This window comes from Gadus macrocephalus, chromosome 4, assembly GCF_031168955.1.
Source record: "Gadus macrocephalus chromosome 4, ASM3116895v1".
In the NCBI taxonomy this organism is placed as follows: domain Eukaryota; kingdom Metazoa; phylum Chordata; class Actinopteri; order Gadiformes; family Gadidae; genus Gadus; species Gadus macrocephalus.
Genome location: NC_082385.1, coordinates 19,863,189 through 19,882,442, shown reverse-complemented (window position 1 = coordinate 19,882,442; position 19,254 = coordinate 19,863,189). Strand labels below are relative to the sequence as shown.

General features: G+C 40.8%; 2 protein-coding genes across 2 annotated transcripts in view; one reads left to right on the top strand and one right to left on the bottom strand.

The window, feature by feature from the left end:
* Positions 1-4,703: 4,703 nt before the first annotated feature.
* Positions 4,704-14,032, bottom strand: LOC132455457 (uncharacterized). Its single transcript, XM_060049319.1, is given in 5 exon segments — positions 4,704-4,867; positions 4,978-5,396; positions 5,399-6,047; positions 6,146-6,381; positions 13,361-14,032. Coding segments are annotated over 4 exon segments (1,443 nt in total). The 5' UTR covers positions 6,357-6,381; positions 13,361-14,032.
* Positions 14,033-19,083: 5,051 nt separating this feature from the next.
* rp1l1a (rp1 like 1a) overlaps positions 19,084-19,254 on the top strand; it is a 33,991-nt gene continuing 33,820 nt past the window's right edge. The window contains exon 1 of the mRNA XM_060049318.1: positions 19,084-19,089. Within this exon, the coding sequence (XP_059905301.1) occupies positions 19,084-19,089 (6 nt within the window). The remainder of the gene's footprint in view (positions 19,090-19,254) is intronic.

Below are 19,254 nucleotides of genomic sequence, written 5' to 3'. Positions count from 1 at the left end.
TCTGAGTTCAGTTATCTGTTGAGTGTTCTTAATAAAGTGTTATAACGTTTACAATGTATTGATTTTTTGTATGACTTTACTTATTCACTTTGGTTACACACAGAGCTAAGTTAAAACACAGACTTGAGTTTGTCGGATTTAAATATGGGCAAATAAGGTGGTCCAGCAGCACAAGGTAAGACAATATTATAGACAATTAGAGCCAGATATTAAATGAATGATGGTTCAGAGTAAGAATTTAGGAATGCAAAAGTGCTAATAACATATGATAAATTATGTTGGAATGCAGTCGAACCTTATGATATTAAGACAACAGAATGTAACATAGCTAGACCTAATATAAATATGTCAGAAAAGGTGAAGCTAAAGGGGAATTGTTCTAACTATTCCTGTCCACTCATACATAGTATTTAAAATAATTATTAGCCTCAATCTCTGATGCCCTTCAGCTTTACAATACGAGTATCAGTTTGTGTCCGATCAAATATTAAATTGAGATGATTGCAGTATAACAAAGAGGGAATCTGAATAAGGTGTGTGTATTTACAGAAAGAGAAGAGCCATAAGCTCCAGCTTAAAGTAAACAGCGAGTGTCAGGTCTTCAAAACCGGAAGCGTTTATCCGATTTTATAACTTAATTTATTTCGTTCATTTATGTAAACACATTACTTAACGCCCTTTCATTTATGTAAACACATCGTAACGCCCGATTTTTATTTTATTTTCCGATTTTTATTTTTTATTATCCGATTTCCGGCGTGTGGGTGGATGTTTCTGTCTGCAGCGGAAGTACCTGTGGGTGGATGTCCGGAGCGTGTGGGTGGATGTCTGCAGCTAGACTCTCTTGGCGAGAATGGCAGTGTGCGTATGTGTGTGTGTGAGTGACGTCAGCGAGTGAGTGGACGAGCGAGGAGAGCGAGCGGTAGCGTTTGTGTCTAGTGAAGAAGCGAACGAGTCCGGTAGAACAAAGTATCCATCCTGTCAATAATCGGTGGCCGCTTCATTCCGACCTATAAGCAGACAAACAGCCGGTCAAATCACACAAAACAATAGAGACAGGGATCACACAGGCAATTTTTTTCGCGCTTGGCCCACTCTGGATAAATGTAGTTCATATCGCATGAGGACTTCGACGGCTGTGGAGAAGTGCAATCCTCCGTAGCCACGGAGAGCTGTCATCACAGAGAGGGCATCTCGTCGCATACTTACGGCATCGATAAGAGGGGGCGGTGTCAGCAGACTATTATTTGGACAAATATTAGCAAATTTCAATCGGACAATTTGACCGGAGTTAGAAAGGGTGTATCGCGCTTCGGCTTTGAGTGTCGATACGCGTATCGTTACAGCCCTAGTGAACACAGATTGACCCTAAACCCAGGGTATACACGGTGAAGCCCCCAGCATAACCATTGGTCGGCAGGTGATTTGTTTATGTCTGTGAGCAATGTAACAGCAAGTAACAGCAATGGTGAATGTGGATCATCTTCAATAGATGAGTCTTCTACCCTGCCTTGGTGAAAAAAAGGACACTCATAATTGTAATCAAAATAACCCAGGGGGAATGTAGGACCCCTGTGTTGGTCCTACATAATGCCTCTGTGAACAGGGGCTATTGAGTAACCTAGGAGTTTATACGTATGTATACTGTATTGAAAATATGTACTTTATCGATCCCAGAAGAAAAAGGTTTCATAACAAAAGTTTAGTAAAAACTGGAAAAATAATACAACTAGAATGAGTATCGAGATGTCCAGAAAATATTTACACAATACGTTTAGTAGAAGAAATGTACATTTGAAAATGAACAACGGAATGAGGAAGACCATAGTGATTCTGATTCAAAGATTAACATGGTTTCTGGTTCTCCAGTCGGATTGGCCACCGTGATTATCTGTGCTTCACTGAAAAAAAAAAAATCGTATTTTTTACAGGGAATCGCTGGCAGCTGTGGTTACCAGAGAATTCCTGTAAAAAATACAGCAGCACAGTAGATATCTTAACCAACGAAATATGTAAAATTGATTTACAGTGAAATAAATCACGGCTGAATCACATTAATTTTGTATTAGTGTTGTATATAAAAATACTATTTCCTGTATTTTTTACATGCAATAATTGCTTATGCATAAATAAATGGTCAATTTAACAGGGAAATATCATACAAAAAACAAATTTAAACTGGTAGAACAGCAGTAAAACTTTGTATTTTAAATGGTGCTGTTCTGTATATTATACATAAAATCTATTTATAATATGCTGTATTTTTATGTTTTAATAATCAAGTTATAATGTAAAATTTACTTATACACCTGTAAAATTATTACTAATACTCCTACTGCAAAACATGCAAAATTACATTTTGAGAAAAGACGAGAGGAAAATATCCCTTTTGGGAAATTTATTTACCAGCCATCGGCAATAAACAATGGGATGATTTTTTTTTCCAACATATACAAAATGGAAACAAGCAGGTGTCAGATAAAAATTACATAGTGCACCTGTACATATTGCAAGACTTTAAAACAGAAATGACATATTTTGCCCTCTAAATCCCTCTAAAAAGTGGCCTAATGTGCCGAAAATTATCAGTGCTTTATGGCACTGGAAGTGTCCCGACTAACACACTGGGACTGTGTGTGTGTGTGTGTGTGTGTGTGTGTGTGTGTGTGTGTGTGTGTGTGTGTGTGTGTGTGTGTGTGTGTGTGTGTGTGTGTGTGTGTGTATTAACTTGAGATAGCTACATAATATATTTATGTTTCGGAATCGTCCCCATACAATATGCACCCTGCTGTATAGGATGTCACCACGTCCGTGCCCGTGGGACATAGAACACATCGGGGGAAAACCACCTGTAAGGAAACAAACCTAAACAAGCCATCTAGAAACACAGCAGTAAGACAGTTCTTCACCGTAAAAAACAACAACCTGGAGATAACTACAAAGCAATAACATAATGAAAAAAGCATGTGGCGGACCCTCTACCAGGAAAAGTTACAGTGTGCCTTAATTACCATAATACACATTTTGGATTAACAAAGCGAAAACTAAAAGTACCTCTTCTCAAACAAACAGTCAGAGTCCACATAGAGTCCATATTTAGGCTTGACGCCACTCGTGATCGGAGAGATCCTGTATCAGGGTGAGGACTCGAGGGTTCAGGTTGAGACGACGCTTGCTGTTTTTACTCTCTACTTTGGTAGAGAGACCTTTTTCTGGGTTTATCGAGAAGAAACACCTGTAAAAAAAAAAGCATATTAAAGCATATAAAGCATTTTAATTGATCATTTAAAAAAAGAAGTACAAGAAGAACCAAGACCAAGACTCAGGCCACACCTATAGAGCCAAGGCCGAGGCAGACCCAGTTAGTTAAAGTCTGGATTAAAAAGGAGAATGCGTGCAGTTTTTAACCCATAGCCCTGTTACCGAGTGCTGTCAGTAGGAAAAAATATCGAGAACATTTGGCACAATATTGACAGAGTATCAGAACGGCAGCTAAAGCAAACCTATGGGGGCAAGCAAACCAAAAGTAAAACTTAATGGAGCTTGGCCCAATAGGTTTGCTTTAGCTGTCGTTCTGATACTCGGTAAATATTGAGCCAAATGTTCACGTTAGGCTCAATATTAACAGGGCTATTGATTACAAATGGCCGGCATTCTCCTTTAAGACGGGAACCTCTGAGCCAGACTCCAGGTCCCACAGTCTCAGGTCTGAGAAATTAGTAAGCCATGATTACTCACCTTTGAAGGAACTCCAGAGTTGAAGCCAGCTCAGATGGTAAGGATGGAGGTAAACGATTATTTATGAAACGATTAATCGGGCGATTATTTTATCGATTAGTCGACTAATCTAATGACCAATTAGACGTTTTTTTTTTTTTTTTTTTCTGTTGCTCGATTAATAAAAACCATAATGTAGGCCTATCTCAAATAAATACCAAAAAATTCTTAATAATATACTTTATTTAATACGGAACCCGTAAAGGGACATGAAAAAAATGTGTGCGCATACTCTCTTGCGCGATCCGCCTCCAACTACGAGTTACATCTTTCCTGCTGTCGGCTCCCAGACCGAGGAGCACAGGTGATACGTTCCCTCCAGGTCCGATGCGCTCTCGGGGGCATGACCCTTCACTTTGACCGACAGTGAGTCTGCTTATAGGTCGGAATATGATGGAATGAAGCGGCCACCGATTCTTGACAGGCTGGGTATTTTATTCTTTCACACAACCGGACTCGTTCATGACTTCACTAGACTGACACGCACGCTATCGCTCGCTCTCCTCGCTCGTCCACCTACTCGCTGACGACACACACACACACACACACACACACACACACACACACACACACACACACACACACACACACACACACACACTGCCAGTGATATGCGCACGATGTTTCCCCATGCTCATGAGATACTTTCTCGTGCGCACGAGATACTTTCTCATGCGCACGAGATACTTTCTCGTTTGAGATGCTCCAACATTGCTGTCGTGCTCTTGTGATATGCCAACTCCATTTGGCAAAGAGTGCAAATCACAACACCTTTCCGTTTAGGACTTAACTTGAAGTATTTCCATACCTTTGATGATTTCGTGCGCGGACATTTTCCTTTATTGTGACTTTCGTCCATTTCTCCGTCGAAAATCGTCGACGGAGAAATTTGACGTTGACGAATTTTTGACGTCGACACGTCGACGTCATCGACGCATCGCTACAGCTCTATCAGATGGATAATGGATGTTGAAAATGTAGTAGCTCCCGAACATGAGGCACAATGCAGAAATGAAGGAGGAGATGTTTGTGTTGACAAGGTTCCGATCCAGACTCAGCATGTACCTTGTTGAGGAATAGCAGGACTGTCCTATGAACAAATTATTTAACAGGTTTTATTAACAAGCACTGCACTCACATGACAACATTTATAATTTATAAACAGTGTAATTAAAAAAAAGAGATATGAAACAGACTTACCACAGACAATGACAGTGGGTGTCAGAGGCACTTGTTCCAGTTGGACCTCTTCTGCCAGACATGTATCTTCTACATGGAAGAACATGGACTCCTCCTTCTCATCAAAGTAGCTGAGCAGAAGCAGGAGCATCTCTTTCACGTCATCTGAACAGCCACTCTGCTGTCCCCGCATTCTCTGAAGCCTTGCATAAGTCTGAAGAAACTTGCTCTTGCTGACACAAACTGTGGCCATGTAGTCGAGAAGCCTTTTTCCCTTCAAATCCAAATTTTGTGTGAATGTCTCTTTGAGGTTAATCCCAGTCAGTTCCTTGAAGTGAACTGACATGCCGAGTTCATCAAAGCAAAACGGCCACTCCTCTCTAAGGCTTTTTCCCAGGTTGACATGTTGTCGCTGTGTGTAAAAAGTGGACTTCATTAAACATCTTACCTCCTCTGGATTGGCATCATTGAGTGTTGGAACATCACCTTGAGTTTTTCCATCTTTTGCTGCTGGCTCTCTGGAGTTTCTTCACGGGGCAGAAATTCTACATTCCATTTAATGCATCCATACGTGTCCTGCATTGCTGCTCTCTCTTCCAATGGGATCTCGTCTGTGTCGACTGAGTCATCAGTCTGATGTTTTCTTTTTCTTATTTTGGGTGTTGAAGTGCGCCTTGCATTTTCGATTCTATTTTGCAACTGTTTGACAAGGGAAAGGTAGCCTGCTCCAACAATATCGCCCTCTTTTACATCTTGCAGAGAATGTGGATATTTTGCGACCATTTTTTTTGCAACGTCAGTTGAATGCTTTTTGCCTACATGAGGGCATTTTTCCATCATCTCAGTCACAACAATCCGGACCATTTGCCTCCTCCGTTTTGGGCCTGGCCTTTTTCCCCTCTCAAGATAATGCATCACTTCCTCAGGAAACTTACTCCATGGAATTTCAAAGTTGTCGTCCCACTGTTTTTCAAGTACTCGGCTGCTGTTGGAGGTTGACGATGAACTTCCGGGTGAAACTGAGAGATATGACAGCAATTGGGTAGATGAGGCTGCCTCAGATGATGGTGAGCTGTTCTCGTGAGTCTGGTCTGTAAATTACCAAAAAATAATATCATGACACACTGTACAATATTACAAAATGTCTGTTTTTGTTTTTGATTAGTTGTGGTGTTGTGGTTTTACTTACATTTCCGTTTCCAAGCAGAAAGAAGCTTTCTGGCTTGTACAGGTCTTAACGCTGTCATCAAATCAGCCTCCGTTACGAAGCGTAGATCATCAGCCATCTCCACACCAAGGGACTGCAAGTGCTCTTCCAGGATGGTTTTGTTTACTGCTGGAAGTTCTGGTAGGAATTCAGTGATGGCGACATCTAGGAAGGTTCGCTCTGCGTCACACATATTTGCACTGAAGAACAAATGCCACCTTCAAACAGAACAGAAAAGATTATATACAGTTTATACACTTAAAAAGGTGAAGTAAGCTATTTATTGATGCTAATATACGTGTTAAATCGCTCTTTATTAATACAGTGATCATTTATATAGTGTGCACGTTTCATAAAGCCGATCTCTCAGTCACTCGCTCTGCATGTAATCGGCAAATCAACTTTTCGGGGATCCCAATGCCTGTATTGATGGTTTTTATTATGTTTTATCACACTTATGGATCTGAGATGATGCTAGATAACTCGCTGCTTGAAGACCGCAGTGCATTAATGTGGTGACGTAGGGACGAGGGAGGGGACTGCTAACTGCAGTCAGTGACAGGAAGTTAGCTAAACTGACTATTCTGCTTAGTGAACCTTTAACAGAGCAGGGACATGCATCAGCCAACACTTATATTAATGTCAAACTATTTACAATGAGAAGTAAGTCCGCTTTAATTGGACTTTATTTTTCCACAATACTGTGTTTTAGTGGAATGACTTGGTATCCATCCAGAATGTAGGATACCAAAGGATAGAAATCGGGCAGGTCATTAATGTTGATACACTGTAACCCAAGACTGTCCTTTGTCACAGAATACAGATGGTATTCTGAGAGGAAGGTGCCTTTGTGGATATCCATCAAAACATAGAGACGGCCCTAGGCATAGGCAGTATAGGCAAATGCTTGGGGCGCCGTCATCCGCGGGGGGCGCCGAAAACGGGGGGAGAAAAAAACAAAATATATATATATATAATTATATATATATATATATATATATATATATATTAGTGGTGGGCCGTTATCGGCGTTAACGCTCGCGTTAACGCGAGAGTCTTTATCGGCGATAAAAAAAATATCGCCGTTAATCTATTCTCAAAGTTGGGTGAAAAACTTGGCGAATTGCACTAGGGGGCGAGAACGAGTCAGACTTCGAACCTGTGTATGCCTACTGTGAAATCACCACATCAAACGTGACGTGCTGACGACATGGAAGCCGCCGTGTTTGCTAAACGGAAAATTTATTTTTAAGAAGCTTCCCAATGGAAACCTTGACAAAACCAAGGTTGTTTGCACCTTGTGCAATGCGGAATTCGTTTACTGTAGGAGTTCTTCCAGTCTGAAGTACCATCTGAACGCAAAGCATCCCTTAGCTAATGCGGAACATGCCGGGCCAAGCACTGCTGTAGCGCCGGCGAAGAGTAGTGCTCGTCAAACTACTATGTTTGAGTACAACCGAGGCAAGCCCGTCAGCACAGCTCTATCAGAAAAGCTAACTAAGCTCCTCGCTCAGTGGATTGCCACCAGCTGCCGGCCCATCAGCGTGGTTGAAGATGATGGGCTCGAGCTTGTTCTCCAGGCGGCCACAGGTGACCCATCATACAAACTACCTGCGAGGCGAACTATCATGAGAAGAATACATGACCAGCACGCCGCATAGAAAGCCGCAAAAGATGAGAAGCTGGTAGAGGCGACGTGTGTAGCACTGACTGGGGACCATTGGACATCTGTCAAGAATGATAACTACCTCGGCGTTACTGTACACCTCATCGATGCCAGCTGGGAACTTATCTCCTTCGCTCTAGGTAGGCTACGTTATTTAATTTTAACAGTGTTACTACTACTTGGAAATTGTACTGAGCTAAGCTATCAGTTACTCTACCGTAAATAAAGCTTCACTACACAAAAGCTACCACCCAGTCAAATGTAGGCGAACAAGCCAAGTTACACAGCAAAAGTAGTTCATTCAATTTCAACATACATGTTTAAATTGAACCAAATTTCAAGCAAATGTGTGTTCAAATTTTGATTGAATCTGTGATTAATAAGGTGTGTGTGTGTGTGTGTGTGTGTGTGTGTGTGTGTGTGTGTGTGTGTGTGTGTGTGTGTGTGTGTGTGTGTGTGTGTGGGCCTGTTCTATTTGTGGGCCTGTTCTATTTGGGTATTTGTGTGTGTGTGTGTACCCAGTGTGTGTGTGTGGACGCAATGTGTGTGTGTGTACCCAGCGTGTGTGTGGACGCAATGCGTGTGTGTGGACGCAGTGTGTTAAATTCATGTTTAACTGAATAAACACAAGTGCATGTTATTGAACATTATTTATTTTCATCACCAATTATAGTAGAACAGCTTTCTCTAGCAGTTTGTGATGCATTTTGGAAACAGGAGATGAGCCCCTGGTCTAATTATTTAGGTAGCACACATATATTATGAATGCCTTCGGCAGAATTCAAATGAGCCATTTTAATCTATATTAATCTAGATTAATTTCAAGATTAATCTAGATTAAAAAAATTAATCTATGCCCACCTCTATATATATATATATATATATATATATATATATAATACTACATTTTTTTTTTCAGTGCCATTACTACTATTATTTCGAAATATTATTTAAGCCCACAGCAACATAAAGTCATAGCAAAGGCTATTAAATAATGGAGAAGCCTTTTTTCTGGGTGCCTGCCTGGCTCGTTGCTCTGTACCTGCCCTCTGTGAGGGGGGCAGGGTCAAGAGTGTGCAGTTAAAGTGTATTAATGTTAATATTTCACACCTTAGCTTTCACATATCATTCATAGGCTATATATACATTCATTTCACTGCACTTTACTGTTTTTTGCACTGTGGTTAGACTGAATTGCATTGCAATGACAATAAAGTTGAATGAATCTCATCACATTTTCATTAGTCTATATTAGTCTCATGTATAGCACACCAAGCATCTGTTTTTTTATTAAAATGTAACATGCAGTCGTCACATATACTTCTCTTCTCCCTTCAGATGCACTTTTAAAATATTTCAGTACCACCCCCAGTGACACAGCATCAGGTGCTGCTGTCCCGTCTACCTCTGCACAGCCCTAATTTTGTATTTTTTTTACACTTCAGTTGAGTGCTTGTTTAATCTCTGGTTAGAACCAAATTAGATAAACCATACTACATTTAATTGTATTTACAATAATTTGAATCTGAACTCTATTATTTTGCTTATGAATGCCTTTAGTAAACATCATGCATTTCTTTGCAGTATTTTGTGCATACTTATTGTATGAGTGATTCATTGCTTGTTACTTGGTTTGTAATACGTTTCGTGTGTTTAATTTTCTATCTAAAATCAAAGAGTCTCAAAGACAAAGCTTTGTAGCTTCTCTGAGTTTATGAACATTGGTAGTCGAATTTACTGTGCCATCCAACAGGGTAGGGGGCGCCAGCAAGAATCTTGCCTAGGGCGCCAAATTGGTCAGGGCCGGCCCGATACACAGATGTGTCATTTTGAATCAAGATGAGTAGAAGTTCACCAAAGTCCATATACTCATCATTTCTGTACACAAGAAACTGTCCTTTTTTATATGCAGTGCCCTTATACTGAATGTCTGTGGTAACTTTGGTATTGTTTTCTGAAAAGGCTAACTCCCTGACTGCATGTTTGATAGTGTCACTGTAGAGGTTGGGATAAAACGCACAGCTCTCCTTCACTTGCAGTAGTGTACCGCATTCTTGCCCAGCTAAAAGATATGCCTGATACATATGATGACGCTCTGACAAAGTTTGACAAATGTTTTTGACATTTTTCAAGTGTCTGGCACATCTTTTGAAATAACTGTGTTTACTTTCAAACCTAAGGGTCCATAACCTCATCAATGGACCAAATTTCAACAACAGTGCTGAATAATGGCGCAAATAGTGGTGCTTGGGTTTTAGTTGAATTTCAGGAAACGACAGATTTCTCATCTCCAAATATTCTCGGATCAAAATGTCAACATATGCTATCTGCGACAAGGACATTTTCTGAGCACAAATAAGATCTGCAATGTCTTTTAACTGGAGAGCTAACTGCCATACTTCATCCTGATGGTTTTGAACTTTGTCACCAATCAAAACTGGTAGCAATCTCAAAAGGTTCCAGTTTTGAACGGCTTGCCCTGATAACTTTGCTCCGTCAGGTTTGACAGCACATGGCTTTGTGAGCGCTTCAGATCCTTTATACTTAAACTGCTTGATGCGCCTGTTTAAGAGGGAGTATGTGAACCATTTTTTCTTTTTTATAATGTTCTTCAGGTACAGTGCTAGATCATATGACAAGACTCCTTCAAAGAGGTCATGACCTAAACAAGGAGGGAGACCAGGCTGGGAGACGTGAAAAGACTCAAGGGTATTAAAGACAGAGTTTGCCTTTATTCCTCTGACACATTGGATGTCTTCAGCCTGGAGACCCTCCACAGCCGTGTCATACGTCTCTGGGGTGCGTGGAGGACCACAGGCATTCGGATCAGCATGAAACTCAGTTCTTGTGATTTCACAGTATCTGCAAAAATATTGAGAGGTGCTGAAGTTTTCTGTAAACCCACCTACACAATGAGAACCCAAGTTATCCCCAGCAATGCAGTAAAGACCCGCTTTTACTGTTTCCCCATCTACATTTATTCCATCCGTCTCCAAGGATTTCAGATCTGCCAACAACTCTGAGAAAACTTTGGCTATTCCAAAACGCTTAAAGTCATTTTCAACACTTAACAAGACCAAAAACATATTATCAGTATTGGAACGCAAATGGATGGGTAAATTTGCTAATGAAAGATTGACTGCAAGCACTTTGTGCGTCTTTTTACCAGAACCCAGGGGATTCACCACTTCAAATTAATCTTGGTACAAAATCTGTTTGAGGCTTTCAGGGTTTTCATTAAAGAACTGGTGGCATTTGAAATTTTGTCCATCATATAAATCGGTAAAAACTAGGGGTGTAACGGTACACGTATTTGAACCGAACCGTCACGGTACAGGCACTTCGGTGCAGTTACAGAGGTGTACCGCGGTCCGTAAATGTGGCGTACATAGCGTTAATATGGCGAATGTAAAGGCTTGTTTTGCGGTGCGGAACTTAAAACTTGAAGTCGGAGTTCCCCCCGGACCGTTTAGCCTTATTAGGCTCGGCTCGCACGTGCGCGAACTCGTAGTAGCAGTAGCAGAGCGCGATCGCGACTGTGTGTGGATTGATGTCTACTAGCGAACTGAGAGCGAACTGCATGGCGAGCGACAACAGAAAACCGGAGCTTGAAGATGCCCCCCTGTCATTTAAATCCCAAGTGTGGGAGAACTTTGGATTCCAGGTTAATTATCACAATGGGGAAAGACGAGTGGACAAGTCGAAAGCTGTGTGCAGACATTGTTCAACAGCGATCGTCTATGCAAATGGGAACACATCGAACTTGCACAAATTTTCGCCCCCGGTACAATTTTAACGTGACGGCACCATCCAGGTGTTACTGTCACCGCTGCAAAATGAAAAAAAGTTGTTCAAATCGTTCAAACCCAGCTCCCTACACTATTTAATCAACCCCTACACCTGTCTGGGAATTCAGAACGGGCAAATGCCATCACCAGGTCTATTGGTGTTTTCATTGCCTCTGACCTACGAGAGGAAATGAAAACACCAATAGATTATAAAATACATAAGCTGTAATTTAAGTTAAGGCTGCAGTTGCACTTTTATTTAATGATTGATTATATTTATGAGAACTTCAGAGCTTTAGAGAGCTGCAGGAATATGTTACAAACTCTTTGTTTACATACCAGCTTAAAGAGCCTAGACTGAGCATTAAAACTGGATTTTTCATTAATTTTATGTTAAGGTTATTGGAGAATTGCATCATTTTATTTGTATGTTTCATACTGACAGCTAAAACTGTTGTGTTTAATTCGTTACTAATTAAACTTATGTTTGTTCTGTCAAGCAATCCGTTTTTTCACCATAACTATGAACCGAACCGTCCTGTACCGTACCGTGACTTCAAAACCGAGGTACGTACCGAACCGTGACTGTTGTGTACCGTTACACCCCTAGTAAAAACCTCTACATCAGGATCACCAAACTGTTGTGCCTGTGTATTCCTCCATAAATCTGACTGTAGAAAGCTCTTCAGAGTTTCTGCAACTGGTATGTAGTATGCAAATTTTTGTCTCATGTTTTCATCAATTCCCAATGCCACTTTTCGGGGTTCCGTGTATTTAAACATTTTTGTGAATGTCTGATTTCTGGTGTATGTTGTTCTTAATTGTCCCTGATGACAGGAAGAGAACAAATCTGACTCTTTAATGCAGTCACAAATTTTAGTGACTGCTTCATCTGATAGACTCATATCATTTTTTAATAAAGAACTTACTTTATTTATTGTGTAGGCTTGACCTAAGTCATGCACATTTTGCATTTCCTCTACAATAGTCTGTATAGTAGAGGCAGGTACAAGCAGCTGTCCTTGCAGTTTAAGGTAAAATAGACACATGTTTCTGAGATAAGAATGACTATCAATCTCTGGCATATCACTGGCAGCACTGGCTGTTGGCATAGCATCATGTGTGTTTTCTGAATCATCTGTACTGGCAATGAAATTTGGGGGCTGAGGGCGAGTTTCCCTGTACATGTCATCAACACCATCAGGGGAGCATGCTTTATGCTTCCTACACATGTGAGAAGTAAATGATGACTTTTTTGTAAACATGTGCTTACAACCACTTACTGGACATGACACAGACCTGCCCTCTCCAATATGATCATTTAAGTGAGACACTAGCTCTTTCACTGTGTGAAAATGGCGGGCACATAATGAAACTGCGCATTTTAAATCTGCAACAACAGCTCTAGGAGTGGCTTGCGGTTCAGGTGCATTGTGCACGCGATAAAAATGCCCCTTGAAAGCTGCATAAGTGGTAAATGTTTGACTACAGTTGGCGCCAACACATTTGAAAAGACAACGAGGCTCATTCCTATGCACTCTGCAATGTAGTACATAGCCTCTTAATGTAACCAATATCTTTCTACAAAAGACGCAGGTGATCATTTTTAGAGTTATCAATCTATTGGTCTTTAGCCTGCTACATATCAACTGTTGCTAGCGCCTGCTAAATATAAACTGGTGCTAGCTTACACCATGTGCTTTCAGCAAAAAGTAGGAAAAGTAGCCGACATTTTAAGCTTACCTTGCAAACTTTTTTGCAATAGCCACGGATCGATTGAATAGCCACGGATCTTCCAATCGTAGATTTGTCCAAAATAAGTTTTATGAAAGTAGTACAAAGTAGTCCGGTAGTCCGAAGATTTCTGATGCGTTCTCCACTCTGCAGACGCGGCGGCGCTACTACTGGCTCGTTGGTGACGTCAGCTGAAGCCGTGAACGAGGAGCTCGTGCTTCTCCTCCCGCCCTAACGTCATTATCCAATCAGAGACGAGCTGCACACTTTTAAATTAAAAGTTAGGCGGACTCAGTGCTCATTTATCAAACTTGCGAAAAAAAACAACAGGTGCAGTTCCTCCGTAAATGACCCAATATTCATGGATGTTTTTATCTGGCTCACCAATCTCACTCATCAAATCTCAATATCACCAATATAAAACCTGCATCATGAAGCTCAGCACCAGATTGGCTACAAATAGCCATGATAAAAAAAAAACATTGGAATTATAATTGTATATTTTTATATATCCTATAAATAGATAGGCAACCTCGAGGTTCACAATGACATTTTTTTCACAGTGAGAATTTTTATTAGGCCTATCTCAATTTGCATAGTTTCATCAAGATCATGTTAAAAGTACAGCATAGACTTGTATATATGATTACATGTATGTTTTGTATTTTTAAATCAACTGGCTAAAACTGTCGTTTCTACAATATTTGCATGTCAAATTACATAATTGTTTTGTTAAGAGTATTACAGTATTTCGCTGTTTTTGTTACCAATATTTGTAGTTTTAACAAATAAATTTGATTATAATCACATATTGTTATTGTAAATATAACAAAAACATTTTGTTTAATAGTTTACAAAAGTTCACTGTGATTTAAACGAAAAATATATATTTTTGGGTTTACTATACTCTTCTGTAGGGATTTTACATAGTTTTTATGTACATTTCACAACCATTTTTTACAGTGTTCCTTGCACAGTTATTGCATTGTCCTATATGACCCTTTCCTCACCCCACCACACACACTCACCTACAAGTTAGACATTCTTGTTTTTAATTTGAGTTTGAACGAGCAGAGTGCCATGTCACACGCACGCACGCACGCACGCACGCACGCACGCACGCACGCACGCACGCACACGCACACGCACACGCACACACCCCCTCCCCATCCCCTCTCCCTCCAGTGCCACCCTAGCAGTACGCCCTCCCAAGGTGCCTAAGCAGGCTTAGCTCTCCAGTTCTATCCTTAGTCACTAACTCCTCACCCTCCTCCCCACGCTTCTCCTCATTCTTATCTTCTTAACCAGCCCCCTTTCCCTCCTCCGCCACAGTACACAGCGGGAACCTGGGGCCACCATTTTGTCTGGAGTTTGGTTGGGAGGTGTTGAACAGACTGATGCGAAGGATGCGGTGACAGATAGAGAATAAATACATCCAGTTGAAATAAGAGGAACACAGTTGTCTTACTAAGACGCAATTGAAAGAGGGGTTTCCCACTTTTTTTCCCGAGCCGTTTGGACCATGTTTCCCTCCAATGTGAGTACCTGTCCAACGGAAAACAATTAGTCTTTCATTAACTGAAGCGTCAAGCTTGTTTGGTTGCTGGATTTTACGTTGTTGTTTTAGTGGTCAAATAAGGTGGTTGCACTGTTAATGGACTTCCTTATGTTTAGGATTCTTTCTGAAGTAATACACAAAGATATTTTGAGAGTAGTAACATCAGTAACTCAAATTGAATTGCCATTAATTCAATAAATGACCACAATTCTGGGACACAGATTGTGCGTAAGTAAAACATACAGCTATGTGTTTTCAATAAATTAAATGTTGACCCAAGTCACTTCCAAAATAGTGCAATGGTTATAGACAGACTTCCTTGATCCTATACTGCCTAAAATACCCAAGCTATCATTTAGATTTTTTGTTGATGCAAGCTTACATGCTCCGATAGTCTGGCCTGGTTCTTAGCCGGTGAAGTTCTGATCCACAGGTTAAAAACAATATTAATCCTAAACCATTGAGACCTTAGGATTTAGTAGGATTTACCTACTGTACAACAACTTAGTAGGCCTATGATTAATGATCTGCTATTCCTTCTTTTAGTTATTTTAATTTGAAAAAGAGTCATGGATATTGTCTTCCTGTTTCGATGTCTTCTACTTTTACCAAAACATTACTGGCAGGCTCAACCACCTTGTCTTAAATGGTGGTTTGACAATTTTCTTCACATTTTATTTCATATCAGTTAGAAGTGTGTGTTTTTATTAGGGATGCACCGAATATTCGGCCACCGAAAATGTTCGGCCGAAAATGGCCCAAAACATAATTTTAGGAGTAAAAAGGCCGAATAAAATACACCGAACATTTATATTTTTGATTAAAAAAAAAGCAACCAGTGTGTAATGAGCCGGGTGCGCTTCTAAAAAAAAGAGGGATTAAAAAAGAGCCGCAGGTAAGTTTGTTAACAACTAACTGACAATAAACGGAGATGAAAAAAGAGCTGAGCGCACCTGTTAAAAACAAAACATGGGAGAGCCGGGTCGATTGAAACACTTTTCAGTTAAATGACTTTTACGTTACGTAGGCTATACAAATAATTTCAACATGTGATGAACAACTCACATGTGTGTTCTCTTAGTTACAAGTGTAATTTAACACATATGTTGGATGATCAAGCTGTTTTTTAACTTTGAACGTAAGTTGACATTTGTTTCAAACGCCCCGCCTAGTCGGGACGTTTGAAACAGACTTGCGGGACGAATGAAACAGCATATTTTAAAAATAAACTATTGACCTTACTCTTGTTTTTATGCAACATACCGGACAACATACTAGTGTACGCGTCAAAAAGTTTATAAAGGACATTTAATTGTTTGATTTATGCAATTGTGAAAAATTAAAGCAAAATGAATGAAAAACAGCAAAAGCCAAATTTGGTATTCGGTTTCGGCTTTCGGCCAACTGTTTCAGTATATTCGGTTTCGGCCAAGAATTGTCATTTCGGTGCATCCCTAGTTTTTATGGGTTTGTGTGTGTGTGTGTGTGTGTGTGTGTGTGTGTGTGTGTGTGTGTGTGTGTGTGTGTGTGTGTGTGTGTGTGTGTGTGTGTGTGTGTGTGTGTGTGTGTGTCAATCAAGTCATAAAGTCACAATGTTTTAATAACATAACTGTTGCCAAAGGCATCATTTCACATGTAAGTCACATCGGAAAAATTGGAGGCTAAATAACTTAAGGTAAATGTTTACTTTGAACATCAAAATCCTTTAAACAGGTCTTTAGTAATCAGCTGGCACAGGGTGAACCGTGGCCTTTTTTTAAATCTAACCAACATGGAGAGAGCTTGTTACATCAGATGTGAGATGAGGATTACGAGAAGCGGTGAGGTAGCAACAAGTATTTGCATGCAGTGCTTTGCCATGCATTGACTGACTTGTCCCACGGTCTAGCCTTGGGGGAATTAAGGTCTTCTAAGCTGGTTGCTAACGCCATTCCTCTCGTTGGGCTCTTTCTCAGATAATCTAGTTCCTTGGGTGCCCTTAATCTATCTCTGTTGAGCTGAACATCTGTCTTTTTGTTCAGCAAATGGCTACCATTTTCCAGGTTTTAATATGTAGGAGTTGCTTATTTCCCTGCAGTGTTCATATTTGAGTTAAAGTTGGAGGGGTATTCATTTGTTTGTGTATGGTCAGTAAAAAACTTAGTGGATCAACGACTTTCTTTTCGTTGTACATTTTGGTGAACATTCTACTATTGGTTAAACAAGTAACAAATAACAGGTATATAAGACTATCGCAAACCATTAAAACAGCAGTGAAAATGTCAACATATCAAAAGTCAAATTTCAACACGTCGCTTCTTTTCCAAACATGACATTTTTTGGTTGTGAAAACAATGTTAAAGGTGTATTATGCAACCTGATGTTTTTCAGACCTCAGAATCAGGGCGGAACTGTTAACGTCCAAATCCAAATTGGATTTGTTAAGATGTGCTAGCTAGCACTTCTAAATATACCATAGAGGAGAAAGAGCAGTCTCTCAACCCACGCCCTTTGTTGAAATGCTTTTTAATCACCTTTTACCTCATTCTAAGCAGGTGGGAACGGTTGTTTGAGAAATGTAGACACACGTTGTCAAAACCACCTCAGGAGGTGGTGTATGATTAAGATTTGCACATTAGTTGTTGTGAACGCTCTGCTGCCCTCTTGTGGAATCGACACGCTGATGTGAAGTATGAATGCAGGAGCTCTGCAGATCCAAGTAATGCTTCTGACTCTGAGGCCCGACGTAGATCTTCGCGAGATACAATCGAAATTAAAAATAATCAAAATATCTATTTTGTGTACAGGCCAGTAAATATGTTCAATAAGCTGTTGTTCCGCTATCTAAAATAGGAACTTTTTATGAAAATACTATTTTAGTGATTTTTTTGTAGTGTACTCACACACACTGGTGTTTGCGTATGTGTGTGTGTGTGTGTCCATTGAGGTATTTTAATTAACATCCTTACCATTAAATGTGTGTGTGTGTGTGTGTGTGTGTGTGTGTGTGTGTGTGTGTGTGTGTGTGTGTGTGTGTGTGTGTGTGTGTGTGTGTGTGTGTGTGTGTGTGTGTGTGTGTGTCCATTGAGGTATTTTAATTAACATCCTTACCATTAAATGTTTATTTGTGTGTGTGTGTGTGTGTGTGTGTGTGTTTCTCAGGTACACCTGCAGCATGCAGCATTCTGCCCCCACAGAGATGTGGGACCTCCAACACCACCACCCCAATCCCCCATCTCCACTAAACGACATGACGCCTCATCAACCCTAACTTCTCCTCTACCCCAGCCCCACCAACCTCCCTCGCATGTGACCTCAGCTCCGTCAACGAAGAGGATCACCTTCTACAAGAGCGGCGACAGCCAATTCGGCGGGGTCAAGATGGCCGTCCACCGGCGCAGCTTCAAGTGCTTTGAAGCACTGTTGGACGACTTTCGCAAAAGGTGAGGAGAGAGAGAGAGAGAGAGAGAGAGAGAGAGAGAGAGAGAGAGAGAGAGAGAGAGAGAGAGAGAGAAGAGAGAGAGAGAGAGAGAGAGAGAGAGAGAGAGAGAGAGAGAGAGAGAGAGAGAGAGAGAGAGTAAGGGGGAGAGAGAGAGAGAGAGAGAGAGAGAGAGAGCCGGAGTAAGGGGGAGAGAGAGAGAGAGAGAGAGAGAGAGAGAGAGCCGGAGTAAGGGGGAGAGAAAGAAATGGGAGAAATAGAAATTAAGGAAGAATAAAAAGAGGGATCCAGACAGGAAGTCAGGGAGGAACACAGAGAGTGAGTGAGTGAGTGGAAGAGAGAGAGAGAGGCATATATATAGATATATATAGATATAGATAGAGAGAGAGAGAGAGAGAGAGAGAGAGAGAGAGAGAGAGGCATATATATATATAGAGAGAGAGAGAGAGAGAGAGAGAGAGAGAGGGGGGGAGAGAGAGAGAGGGGGAGAGAGAGAGCGAGAGGGGGGGGGGGGGGAGAGAAACAAATGAGAGAAAGAGAGAGGTGGGGGTGAGAGAAAGAAATTAGAGAAATAGAAATTGAGGAAGGATAAAAAGAGGGATCCAGACAGGAAGTCAGGGAGGAATAGAGAGAGAGAGAGAGAGAGAGAGAGAGAGAGAGAGAGAGAGAGAGAGAGAGAGAGAGAGAGAGAGAGAGAGAGAGAGAGAGAGAGAGAGAGAGAGAGAGAGAGAGAGAGAGATGGTTGGTAGTCTGTGGATGCGGGTGCTTGTGCTTCCTGTTCTGCCGTTGTTCTGATGGCTTGCTAGATGTCGTTGTGGTAAATCTGGTATAGTCAGGGTTTATAGGTCTCTGACTAACCTAAAAATTTGATTAAAAAATAAAATCAATGGCGCTGGATGATACTTTGTTAATAGATTGTTCTTTTGG